At 41.4% G+C, this 13,753-nt stretch overlaps 1 protein-coding gene across 4 annotated transcripts in view; it reads left to right on the top strand.

Annotated features, from left to right (window-relative positions):
- Nucleotides 1-13,753, top strand: part of LOC129868522 (THO complex subunit 2-like) — a 79,815-nt gene that overhangs the window by 33,218 nt on the left and 32,844 nt on the right. For all 4 annotated transcript variants that reach the window (XM_055942588.1, XM_055942587.1, XM_055942586.1 and 1 more), the window contains exons 16-17: nt 3,338-3,422; nt 13,527-13,620. In XM_055942588.1, the coding sequence (XP_055798563.1) occupies nt 3,338-3,422; nt 13,527-13,620 (179 nt within the window). The remainder of the gene's footprint in view (nt 1-3,337; nt 3,423-13,526; nt 13,621-13,753) is intronic.

The following is a 13,753-nucleotide window of genomic DNA, read 5'->3' as shown; positions in this document are numbered from 1 at the left end:
CTCAGCTCACTCGTTTAAAATGGCGAATTTCATCGTGGAGGTAACGATCGCCACGCTGGAAGGATGAATGTGACTATACCAGCCAGAATATAGTATGGCAACTTGGTATGAACTTTGAACTCTTATTCACTAAAGAAGTGATACATCCTAGACGTCGAGTTAGCAGCAGCTGTAAACGTGGGCTAGGAAAGAACATACAATCTCTTCAGAAAGACAGGGTACTACAACGTGTCCATTCTACCACACGGCGACGGTACTACAACGTATCCGTTCTACCGCAAAGGACAAGGGAGATCTCTGCTGGGCAACACAGCCTTCCATCTTCGACCAATCTATCGAAGCGCAGCTCAGAGTAAATATTTCTTGCATTTTCCTTTTCCAAATGGGCGGTTATTAAGAATGCATAAGATTCTGTATTTACGATAGCATAGCTTCATAAGGTCCGATAGAGACCCAATCCTTTTGTCCCTCATTCTTCCTGCGCTTTCATTCAAACCCAACCCCCTTTCTTTGTGTAACCAGCTGGCATATCAGTTCCGTCCGCTAAGGACGTTTTCATGTATGACATAATTAGTAATCAATGTATGATCCATCCTGTGTATATCTAATTCTGTGTGATTATTTTGGTATTTAGTAAATAAATAATTAAACCAAATGTTGTATTGCTGATTCAACTTGTTAGCCAGTGTTCGTGAAGATAACGAATAATTTTATGACATTCAGATGAGACTTAATAAGGTGACCATTGATAATTGACTGCTATTATAAAGGATTACCAGGTCTTTTAAGAGTTTATTCGGAAGACAACCGCTCTATAAACATTCTTTCGTGGTGCCCCGACTTCCTAGTTAATTACATTTACAGTATTAGTTTAATCAGGTAATATTAATTACAGAGAATTGATTTGATAAAATAGCATGTCATGTATCACTAACTGGGCCAGTAATATTTCATTTAATCCAGTTCTCAAAAAAAAAATTACTCCCACTGCCAAAAAGACAGTTCTCACACGCATGAACGCACACACTCGTAATAGCAGATGTGGGCTGGTGTAGGTGCCTACTTTGGAATGGGCCCCAGGCTTGTTTTATTTCTGAAACACTGGACCTTGTGGGGTCAGTGCTGAGGTTCAGCCACTCACACCCTACTGAATATCAGGACTGCATGTTCACTCTATTCAACACATCTCTTACGGCTGTAATACTTGGAGAGCAATATGATATTTTAGCACAGTAAAAATGTTGTACACATGTCCTAAGAGCAACTGTCTTCATTGCATGAGGAATGATAAGCACCTGATCAGCACACTTGCTGTAAAACATCCTTAGTGTATTTGAATTTGGCACAATTGTGTTAATGGAGGCAATCGGGACTTAAAACACAGTGGTCACCCTGTCACTTGCTTTGGGAAACGGCTGAAGGATAGAATATACTAATTCCGGATTGTCACTTTAAAATTAAATCCAATGCATTTCCAATGGCACTTCATGGTAGCTTGTACATGCATAGTATTTACTGCTTTTCACAGTAATTTATTTTATTTATTTATTTTACCGTTATTTTACCAGGTAAGTTGACTGAGAACACGTTCTCATTTGCAGCAACGACCTGGGGAATAGTTACAGGGGAGAGGAGGGGGATGAATGAGCCAATTGTAAGCTGTATGATACATGTTTTCCATGAGTGGAAGTACATGTTTATTCGATGTTTGTGCCTGAGGCCTCACGTTTCACTGTACTGTACCAGTGGACATATTCCCATCACTGCTGCCACACACAAAGCCGAGCACCTCAGGGCTGTGTGATACTGTATGACAGAGCAGTCACTCTGGGAAGCCATGGTTTGTTTCCTACCCTAAGCCTACCCCCCCCCCCCCCCCCCCCCCTAACAGAAGAAAATAAAAGGTCATCCCTCCATTAATTTTAATGGAAGCTGGCAGCTGGGTATGGAGCAGGCGTCCTTTCCCCCGAGTCATCAATATTCTGCTGGATCCCACCCGGCAGGAACAGTGCTCGGCCAGCCAGGTTGTGCTCCCCCTACACACACGCGTTTTGTAAACGCTCTGGCTCCTGTGAAGCTGTTTCCACTGATTGCTTGTGTGTGTGTGAGCACCTTGACAAGAGGAATTACCCTGAGGCTGTGTGGTGGTGGTGTTGGTGATAGGGAATATAACCACACCAGCGTGCATCACTCTGTCTGATGGGGGAAGGAACAGTTTATTCTGTAAGATGGGAGACTAATGGATAAAGTGGTGATGGAGGGCTGACATCCTGCAGCTCTGGAAGGCAGGGGGGATTAGAGAAGATTGCTCTGCAGATGCACTCAAGCGGACTACTCCCATCTATGTCAGATTTATGAGGCTAGCGTAGCAGCACTCCAACCCTGCTCCTCTGGCCTGCTGCCCTGCCCTGCTCTCATAGGTCCTTGACCCTCTCACCTAGCCCCATGTTGTACAAACCATTGTTACATAAGTTGCTGCTACTGAATACATTTGCGTCTTAGTCTTGTGTAATTAACTGAAGGATGTCAGTGCTTTTAGTCCAGTGCTTATTAATCTTGAAAATGGAACATTGCCTGGATGTCATTAACCATAGCTTTTGATATGGATACAGCTCTGCTGAGTGACATGTCACCACTGCTCTGTGTCAATACAAGGTGGCTAACGAAGACGAGAACAAGGAAGTTAATGAATGTGTCTTGCCTGTCCCTGGCCTGCATCATGTATACAGTATATGTGTGCAGTGCACTGTGCAGCACCACAGTAGGAAAGGAGTCCCTGGTGGTGGTGCTTTTGCTACCTACTTTTTTTAGTTACATTTTTTTTCTCATTTACAACTGCGACCTGGCCAAGATAGAGCAAAGCAGTGCGACAAAAACAACAGAGTTACACATGGGATAAACTCTGAATCACCAATTACATATAGGGCACACAGTGTACATGACTTTAAAAGTATGGATTCCTGCACAAAATTTACCTTTCCTTAGTTTTGTTGACGTGAAGTATAATTTTGTCAATACTGCTGTGTGAGAGTGGGAAAAAATATAATTTTGATAAATGTATATCAGCATGAAGCACGCAACCATTGAGTGCAAGTTCATTAGTTGTAAATTCTTCTACTAAATAATATTTTTCAATCTAGCCTAACCATCAAACCAGTGGTGCCACATAATTTACAGGGTTAATGTATATTTGCAAGATATTTCAATAAATGTGTTAAATTGCTCCCTTCCTTCCTTCTTTCCTTCTTTTCTTTGCTTCTTTTCTTTCCTTCTTTCTTTGCTTCTTTTCTTTCCTTCTTTTCTTGCTTCTTTTCTTTCTTTCTTTCTTTCTTTCCAGGCGATTGACCAAAGAGAATGTGAAACCATCTGGGCGGCAGATAGGGAAGCTGAGCCATAGCAACCCCACCATCCTCTTTGACTATGTATGTATTCTCAAAAATGTTCTGATCTTCTATTCACCTACTTTACAGTTGAAAGCAGTGTTATAATACGGACACTAATATAGCCTTATTTTGAATGATATCTTCAGATTTGTGTTAAATAGTTAATGCCCTACTCCTACTTTAAAGGGGCTCTGTGTTCTCTACTATCTCCATGGGGCAGAGATACCTTCTTTGAAGGCGGCTGTATAGATACTGCCATTGTAAATTTGATACACTGCGACTGCTTACTCTCTATCAGGGCCTGTCTTATCTTGCTAGAACACCCCTATCCACTTCCTCTCCCTCTCTACGGCATAAGCACTACTCCCTAACCTTCACCTAAATCTCTCACGTCTCAAAGAATTACTTTAGAAAAATTGTTGGTCAAACAGAAAATGGAGAGAAGTGGAGGGGGCTGTTTTTGTGTTGCCTCAGCAGCAGGACATTGATAGAATGAGAGAGGGCCTGGCTCTGGCTGACAGTGGAAGGAGGAGAGAGAGGAGGACAGGAACTGACTGAGTCAAGAATGAGCTGTACTGTTCCTCTTAAAGCCTCCACTCTCCATCTCTTCGTCTCTCTGCCTGAAGTCTGGCTGAATGGCCTCTGAGGGTGTTTTCACATATAGTCCTCTTTAAAGTGAACTCGGAGGTAAAAAATAGATCAAAAACTCAGTTCTCTTTGTATTCACGCTGCCTTTTCCTTTGAATGAGGACCCAACTCTTTTGCCAGTTCACTTCACCTATTTTGCAGTCTGAGTCCTCTTAGCTTTCACTTTGCTATGTTTTGAAAGGAACCAAAATCTTTTTCCAACATTCACTCAATGCACTCTGAGTTTTTACAAAGTGCAGGATAATCCATTCCGTGTTATTGGACAGCTAGATGTACCTACTTACATTTTGGAAGCTAATAGATTGCATTTAGTTAAAATATGAGACATAATAATTAGAATCCAAACATAATATTAACATGTGAATAAATAGCAGAAGAATAACTGCAGATTTAATAATGTCATTGAAAATTGTACACCCAATGTAGGCTACTGCTCCTTGAAGAGCTAGCATTGATTTTGGATGTTGTGATTCTTACCAAATGTTGACTTCTCACACTATTCAAAGCCCACAATTGAATAAACAGCTTATGAAGCTATCTTAGCCTATAGACCACATATTGCAAACAAATAATCTGAACATCGTGTTGATACAAAACTCTACATATTTTGGAGAATTTCTATGCAGCTTTGACAATCGCTAATCAATATCCAAAACATCACACGCTTTTTCCTCGTACCGGCACATCATCATCTTCGCTCTTCTGTGGCACCAGTGTGAGGGGTTATGCCAAGGGAAACATTATTGCAATAGCCTAATGTATGGTGCCGGAATAATGATAAGACAACCTGAGAGCTTTGTGTTCCCTAAAGAACGGGACCGGACCGCGCAATTCAAGCGAACCGAACTCAGACCACCTCTCGACATGGTCTCAGTTCGGTTTGCTTCAGGGGCTCTTTTGAGGGGCCTGAGTTCCTCTTGGAGCATTCACACTGCACAAAATATTAAGCTGACCGCACTGTCTGAAAGGGACCTTTCTTTCCCCCACCTCCACCCTACCCCCGGTCTACCTCTTCCTCTCCTACCTCCTTCCTATTCGGCCTCATCCCCGTCTCTCCCATTTATATATTCTAACACTTGGCTTTATAACAGTGTTTTCCACTTGCGCCGGCTGTCGGCTATACAGCCGATTCGTCATTTTCACCCGGGTACTTTTTCCACTTAAATTAGCTAGGCTAATTTTCAATTCGCTAGTCAGAAAATAATTAGCCGAGCCCGCTCCTGCTTGAATGAACGATATGCATCTTCTAGCATCTATTGATAGGACAGGCGCCTGTCAGTCACAAAGTGAGCAATGACAGGGAAACACTGCTGGTTTGACAGTCTGTCGGTCCCGTCTCTCGGTACGTTGGTGTGTCTGTGTGCTCGGGCATTCCCAGTCTTCTCAGTGAGCCGGCTCATTTGGCTCCTCCGTTCACCTGAAAGAGACTGCTCGTTTGGCTCCTCCGTTCACCTGAAAGAGACTGCTCGTTTGGCTCCTCCGTTCACCTGAAAGAGACTGCTCGTTTGGCTCCTCCGTTCACCTGAAAGAGCAGGCTCATTTGGTTCCCAAAGTTCTAAATGCTTAAAAATCGTCCTAGAACCATGAAGAAATTGCAAACTCCAATGTAAAGCCCAAAGGGTAGGCTCCCATTATGTCATGAAATGCACGTTCAAATAAATGTTTACTTGGCCAATTATTAGATGGCCTGCAAATCAGCATGGGCATTGACCCGCTCAAATCAGCATCATATTGACACGCTCTCCCCACTATTTATTGTTTCTACAGTGAGGATTCACCCTCTTTAGGGTGCACAGGGAGTTTTGTTGTCTTGTTGTTGATGGACCTAGCCTGGAGTGTAATGGCTACCTTGTAGTGTGTTCATATAGTATAGTAAACTTTGTTAAACTGGAACCTTGTTGTTGTGTCATTTCGACTTAACAGTAGCATTATGCAAATCAGGAAGCCAAATGTACGTCTCTTTCACCGATGCAGCTCTTTCACCAATGCGATTCGGTTCCCGACATTCACCAAAAAGATCCGTACAAAAAAATTAAGCAGTTAATTCCTGAACGACCCATTTAATAGTGCGCTGTGGTCGCGTCGAACTACACGGCGAGAGAGCGCATGAATTTGCATGGCCCATATGATGTGAGGGACATGCAAATTACCATATAATTTGGTAAAGATTAATCGAAATCGACTTAGCCTATGGTTTTCTGACACATTAATTTATTTTCTTTTGTGTGCAGGGTCCAACATTAATGATGCCCCGGAAGCAGTAAACACGATCTCGTCAGTGAATGGCCCTGTCCGGCCAGTAACTTTTTCGCGTATTTTTGCATTCCAGTTCAACATTTACCTACTCTACATTTTGAAGACTACCTGCCATAAATGTCATGCTATTTGTATTTTAGCAATATGATTTGAGGTTCCTTCAAGCACCACCCCGCTCCCGCGTATCACAACTTCTTGAGCAGTAGCCTACATTAGGTGCCTTACCATGCGAGCTGTCCAGAGCAAAAAGAAGAGCCCATTATCGATGCACGGTTTGACTCATAACCTTCAGTCCTTGTGGTTATATCGGGGGCGTGAGGGTTTACTCTCATTAAATATTGTGTGGATGAAGGGCGTGTGTGGGTTTACTCTCATTAAATATTGTGTGGATGAAGCGCATGTGGGTTTACTCTCATTAAATATTGTGTGGATGAAGGGCGCGTGGGTTTACTCTCATTAAATATTGTGTGGATGAAGGGCGTGTGGGTTTACTCTCATTAAATATTGTGTGGATGAAGGGCGTGTGGGTTTACTCTCATTAAATATTGTGTGGATGAAGGGCGTGTGGGTTTACTCTCATTAAATATTGTGTGGATGAAGCGCGTGTGGGTTTACTCTCATTAAATATTGTGTGGATGAAGGGCGCGTGGGTTTACTCTCATTAAATATTGTGTGGATGAAGGGCGTGTGGGTTTACTCTCATTAAATATTGTGTGGATGAATGGCGTGTGGGTTGAATAAAGAGAAAACAATACTTTTAAAAAAATCCATAAATGTATCATTCTTGTTCAATGTACAGTCGTGGCCAAAAGTTTTGAGAATGACACAAAATTTGCTGCTTCAGTGTCTTTAGATATTTTTGTCAGATGTTACAATGGAATACTGAAGTATAATTACAAGCATTTCATAAGTGTCAAAGGCTTTTATTGACAATGACATGAAGTTGATGCAAAGAGTCAATATTTGCAGTGTTGACCCTTCTTTTTCAAGACCTCTGCAATCTGCCCTGGCATGCTGTCAATTAACTTCTGTGCCACATCCTGACTGATGGCAGCCCATTCTTGCATAATCAATGCTTGGAGTTTGTGGGTTTTTGTTTGTCCACCCGCCCCTTGAGGATTGACCACAAGTTCTCAATGGGATTAAGGTCTGGGGAGTTTCCTGGCCATGGACCCAAAATATCGATGTTTTGTTCCCCGAGCCACTTAGTTATCACTTTTGCCTTATGGCAAGGTGCTCCATCATGCTGGAAAAGGCATTGTTCGTCACCAAACTGTTCCTGGATGTTTGGGAGAAGTTGCTCTCGGAGGATGTGTAGGTACCATTCTTTATTCATGGCTGTGTTCTTAGGCCAAATTGGGAGTGAGCCCACTCCCTTGGCTGAGAAGCAACCCCACACATGAATGGTCTCAGGATGCTTTACTGTTGGCATGACACAGGACTGATGGTAGCACTGACCTTGTCTTCTCCAGACAAGCTTTTTTCCGGATGCCCCAATCAATCGGAAAGGGGATTCATCAGAGAAAATGACTTTACCCCCGTCCTCAGCAGTCCAATCCCTGTACCTTTTGCAGAATATCAGTCTGTCCCTGATGTTTTTCCTGGAGAGAAGTGGCTTCTTTGTTGCCCTTCTTGACACCAGGCCACCCTCCAAACGTCTTCGCCTCACTGTGCGTGCAGATGCACTCACACCTGCCTTCTGCCATTCCTGAGCAAGCTCTGTACTGGTGGTGCCCCGATCCCGCAGCTGAATCAACTTAAGGAGACAGTCCTGGCGTTTGCGTGACTTTCTTGGGTGCCCTGAAGGCTTCTTCACAACAATTGAACCGCTCTCCTTGAAGTTCTTGATGAGCCGATAAATGGTTGATTTAGGTGCAATCTTACTGGCAGCCATATCCTTGCCTGTGAAGCCCTTTTTGTGCAAAGCAATGATGACGGCACGTGTTTCCTTGCAGGTAACCATGATTGACAGAGGAAGAACAAGGATTCCAAGCACCACCCTCCTTTTGAAGCTTCCAGTCTGTTATTCGAACTCAATCAGCATGACAGAGTGATCTCCAGCCTTGTCCTCGTCAACACTCACACCTGTGTTAACGAGAGAATCACTGACATGATGTCAGCTGGTCCTTTTGTGGCAGGGCTGAAATGCATTGGAATTGTTTTTTTGGGATTCAGTTAATTTGCATGGCAAAGAGGGACTTTGCAATTAATTGCAATTCATCTGATCACTCTTCATAACATTCTGGAGTATATGCAAATTACCATCATACAAACTGAGGCAGCAGACTTTGTGAAAATGTATATTTGTCATTTTCAAAACTTTTGGCAACGACTGTATATATCAAAAGGCTACTTTTAGCCTAAGATTTTACTTTCATTATTTATCTGGCATTGGTGCATAAGCCTAAGCTTAAGGGCCTAACTGTAAGCGCAAAATAGCATACATGCCAATCGCCAAATGCATTTGGGAACCGGCCGATAAAGTCAATTCATGGAGGCAAAAAGGACAATGTCGGAGTAAAAAAAAAAGGGGAGGGCCAGATAAGTAATGTTTGTGAAAGATTTGGTAAGTGGTCAAAGAGGATGATAGCAGTGCTGGCTGCGTTATGTGTGATGATTATAAGGCACTATACAAATATGACCGTCACAAGACGGGACTTCAAATAGGCCTATGGCATGTCAAGGGAAATGTAGACTACTATTCAGATGGTTTAAATGGATACTAAAATCTGTACCGTGACGGAAGGTCTGAAACTTGCCACAGCCTTATTATTAACTCCTACAGAATTACACATTTCTTGCAGTAAAATGATACACCAAATGTAGGTAACATTTTGTCTCGGGTCAAGGGTGGAGAAGGTATATCTTTTTCTTTCAGCATCTTGAGAGAATGTGCAGTTAGATACCGTCTGTAGAGATGCTAAGTTTATCAGCATCATAAAAGCTGATAGTATTTCAACCACATAAAATATGCAGTCAAGCTGAACTGAGATCTTCACCAAAACATGTTGGGTCGTTTTCACTAGAGGTCGGCCGATTTAATCGGAATGGCCGATTTAATTAGGGCCGATTTCAAGTTTTCATAACAATCGGAAATCTGTATTTTTGGACACCGATTTGGACGTTAATTCCTATAATAACTACAACCTAAAACTTCTTACCTGGGAATATTGAAGACTCATGTTAAAAGGAACCACCAACTTTCATATGTTCTCAGGTTCTGAGCAAGGAACTTAAACGTTAGCTTTCTTACATGGCACATATTGCACTTTTACTTTCTTCTCCAACACTTTGTTTTTGCTTTTTATTTAAACCAAATTGAACATATTTCATTATTTATTTGAGGCTAAATTGATTTTATTGATGTATTATATTAAGTTAAAATAAGTGTTCATTCAGTATTGTTGTAATTGTCATTTACAAATACATTTTACAAATCGGCCGATTTAATCGGTATCGGCTTTTTTTGGTCCTCCAATAATCGGTATCGGCGTTGAAAAATCATAAACAGCGAAGTCATGGAAGTCATAAACAGCGCAATGCTTGAAGCATTGCGAAGAGCTGCTGGCAAAACGCACAAAAGTGCTGTTTGAATGAATGCTTACGAGCCTGCTGGTACCTACCATCGCTCAGTCAGACTGCTCTATCAAATCATAGACTTAATTATAACATAATACACAGAAATACGAGCCTTAGGTCATTAATATGGTCGAATCTGGAAACTATGATCTCGAAAACAAAACGTTTATTCTTTCAGTGAAATACGTAACCGTTCCGTATTTTATCTAATGGGTGGCATCCATAAGTCTAAATATTCCTGTTACATTGCACAACCTTTAATGTTATGTCATAATTACGTACAATTCTGGCAAATTAGTTTGCAACGTGCCAGGTGGCCCAAACTGTTGCATATACCCTGACTCTGCGTGCAATGAACGCAAGAGAAGTGACACAATTTCACCTGGTTAATGTCGCCTGCTAACCTGGTTTTCTTTTAGCTAAATATGCAGGTTTAAAAATATATACTTCTGTGTATTGATTTTAAGAAAGGCATTGATGTTTATGGTTAGGTACAGTCGTGCAGCGATTGTGCTTTTTTTGCAAATGCGCTTTTGTTAAATCATCCCCCGTTTGGCAAAGTTGGCTGTCTTTGTTAGAATAAATATTCTTCACACAGTTCTCAACGAGCCAGGCGGCCCAAACTGCTGCATATACCCTGACTCTGTTGCAAGAGAAGTGACACATTTTCCCTAGTTAAAAGAAATTAATGTTAGCAGGCAATATTAACTAAAAATGCAGGTTTAAAAATATATACTTGTGTATTGATTTTAAGAAAGGCATTGATATTTATGGTTAGGTACACCTTGGCTCAACGACAGTCCTTTTTCGCGAATGAGTACCGCATTGCTTATATGCAACGCAGGACACTCTAGATAAACTAGTAATATCATCAACCATGTGTAGTTAACTAGTGATTATGATTGATTGATTGTTTTTTACAAGATAAGTTTAATGCTAGCTAGCAACTTACCTTGGCTTCTTATTGCATTCGCGTAACAGGCAGGCTCCTCGTGGAGTGCAATGTAATCAGGTGGTTAGAGCGTTGGACTAGTTAACCGTAAGGTTGCAAGATTGAATCCCCGAGTTGACAAGGTAAAAATCTGTCGTTCTGCCCCTGAACAAGGCAGTTAACCCACCGTTCCTAGGCCGTCATTGAAAATAAGAATGTGTTCTTAACTGACTTGCCTAGTTAAATAAAGGTGTAAAAAAAAAATGGGGCCAAATCAGTGTCCAAAAATACAGATTTCCGATTGTTATGAGAACTTGAAAGCGGTCCTAATTAATCGGCCATTCCGATTAATCAGTCGACCTCTACTCCTAGGGCAGTGGTTCCCAAACTTTTAATAGTCCCGTACCCCTTCAAACATTCAACCTCCAGCTGCGTACCCCCTCTAGCACCAGGATCAGCACACTCTCAAATGTTGTTTTTTGCCATCATTGTAAGCCTGCCACACAAACATATGATACATTTGTTAAACATAAGAATGAGTGTGAGTTTTTGTCACAACACGGCTCGTGGGAAGTGACAAAGAGCTCTTATAGGACCAGGGCACAAATAATAATATTATAATAATCAATTATTTTGCTTTAAGCCATCTTACATATAAAACCTTATTTGTTCATCAAAAATTGTGAATAACTCACCACAGGTTAATGAGAAGGGTGTGCTTTAAAGGATGGGATGCACAATGTTTGGTGAGTCTCAGTCTTAAATCATTTTCCACACAGTCTGTACCTATATTTAGTTTTCATGCTAGTGAGGGCCGAGAATGCACTCTCACATAGGTACATGGTTGCAAAGGGCATCAGTGTCTTAACAGCACGACTTGCCGAGGCAAGAAACTCTGAGCGCAGACCAATCCAGAAATCTGGCAGTGGCTTCTGATTAAATTACATTTTCACAGAAATGCTTGTTGCAATTTCAATGAGGATCTCTTGTTCAGATATCGGTAAGTGGACTGGAGGCAGGGCATGATAGGGATAATGAATCCAGTTGTTTGTGTCGTACGTTTCAGGAAAGTACCTGCGTAATTGCTCACTCGGGTGCTTCGCTATATCACATTTGACATTGTCTGTAAGCTTGAGTTCATTTGCGCACAAAAGAAATCATACAATGATGGAAAGACCGGTGTGTTGTCCTTGTTAATGCAGACTGAAAAGAGCTCCAACTTCTTAATCATAGCCTCAATTTTGTCCCGCACATTGAATTTAGTCGCAGAGAGTCCCTGTAATCCTAGATTCAGATCATTCCGGCGAGAAAAAACAGCACCCAGATAGGCCAGTCGTGTGAGAAACTCATCATCATGCAATAGTGAAAATGATGGGCAGTAAAGAAAATTTTAAGCTCGTGTCAATACCTTTTCTCTTGATAACCAGTGTACTGCATTATTTGCGTTAGAACACTAGATGGTTTCATTTTATTTTTTGCGGTGAAACGAGGCTACTCCGGCGAGAGAAAAACCTCACCCAAATGTATTGGAAAATGTAAATGTACTGTTTGAAAATGTGAAGAGAAAAGAGAGGAAGAAGTGAAGAGAAAATCACATTTGGATCACATTTTTACTTGGTGTACCCCTGATGGCGTTGTGCGTACCCCAGTTTGGGCATAGCTGATCTAGAGCAACATATAATGACAGAAGAGAAGCTGCATGTATCTATTTATAGACAAGTTGACTAACACATAGCTTACCAAAATATCAGAAATTATAAGCAGAAACATATTGAAATCAGGCCCAAAAAAACATGCACCCTCTGTCAAACTCGTTCCGCCCTCTGACTGTAGCATACAGCACATTTTCTATATTAGCGGGTTAGGGTCTGGTGGGGGCCTCAGATTTTAACTGTTTTATATATAGTCGTGCAGTTGCTGATGAGTTATTAGCAATAGCAATCTACTCGCTAAATGTTTGTCTTAAATGGGCAGTGTCCTATTTTAAAATCTCAAAACAACATACTTTAGAATTGCATTTGTTTCTAAAGAATAGAGTAATGACTTGCATTGCTAAATTATATTACACAGCTTTTTAATACATACATAAATACATATCATAATAACCAAAAGAAGTCTATTAATAGCTGAATATTGTGAGAACGCATGCCAATCTATTAGCCCTGCATAACTGCAATGCATTTAAGAACTACACCATGTCTGGACCAGTAGAAATTCTGTTCAGGCCAGCGAGGAAGAAATTTAACATTGGACCCTGGCGTGTTTCACATGCCGCTACAGAGTGGTGACGCATAGGCAATTTACTGTGCTTTGATTGACAAACATCAAGCTTGACTAGTTTCTAAAAGGTGTTGAACCGACTGAATAAAGTCGATCCCTTATATCCTTGCCATTCATAAATCATACAACCTAGTTAAGTCCATGCTATCTCAACTGGACAAGTAAACTAAAGATCTTGTTTGTATTATATTTTTTGATTTGAAGTCCCATCAGGACTTGCCAGACAGTGACGTTAAAGTGAGTGACTCGTCAGTAGCCTATTGAATTGGTCATTTGTCTCCCTAATTTGCATACGGGTAGGCTTTTTGGCGATTCTCTGCAGATAAATGATGAAAACATTTGATGAAGATGGTGAATCCTCCTTACTGCAGGAACAATAGGTAGGCTAGTGGAGAGAGCCTCACTCTGGTCTGTGTTGTATTAACCAGGTATTATTGTTCCTCTCTCAGATCCTATCTCAGATCCAGTGGTATGACAACCTCATCGGTCCAGTGGTAGACTCCCTCAAATACCTCACCTCACTCAACTATGATGTCATGGCCTGTATCCTTACTCTTCCATTTTGTGACTCATGTATTTATACACATTCAGTACTTTAACTATGTATTTGGAATGCTTTAGTCCAGCCGTAGCAGTCAGAATCTATTAAGACTTGCCGTGTTGTGCCCCTTAACTC

Source organism: Salvelinus fontinalis, chromosome 13, assembly GCF_029448725.1.
Source record: "Salvelinus fontinalis isolate EN_2023a chromosome 13, ASM2944872v1, whole genome shotgun sequence".
In the NCBI taxonomy this organism is placed as follows: Eukaryota; Metazoa; Chordata; class Actinopteri; order Salmoniformes; family Salmonidae; genus Salvelinus; species Salvelinus fontinalis.
Note: the sequence above shows the minus strand (reverse complement) of the source record. Positions and strands in the feature narration are given on the sequence as shown.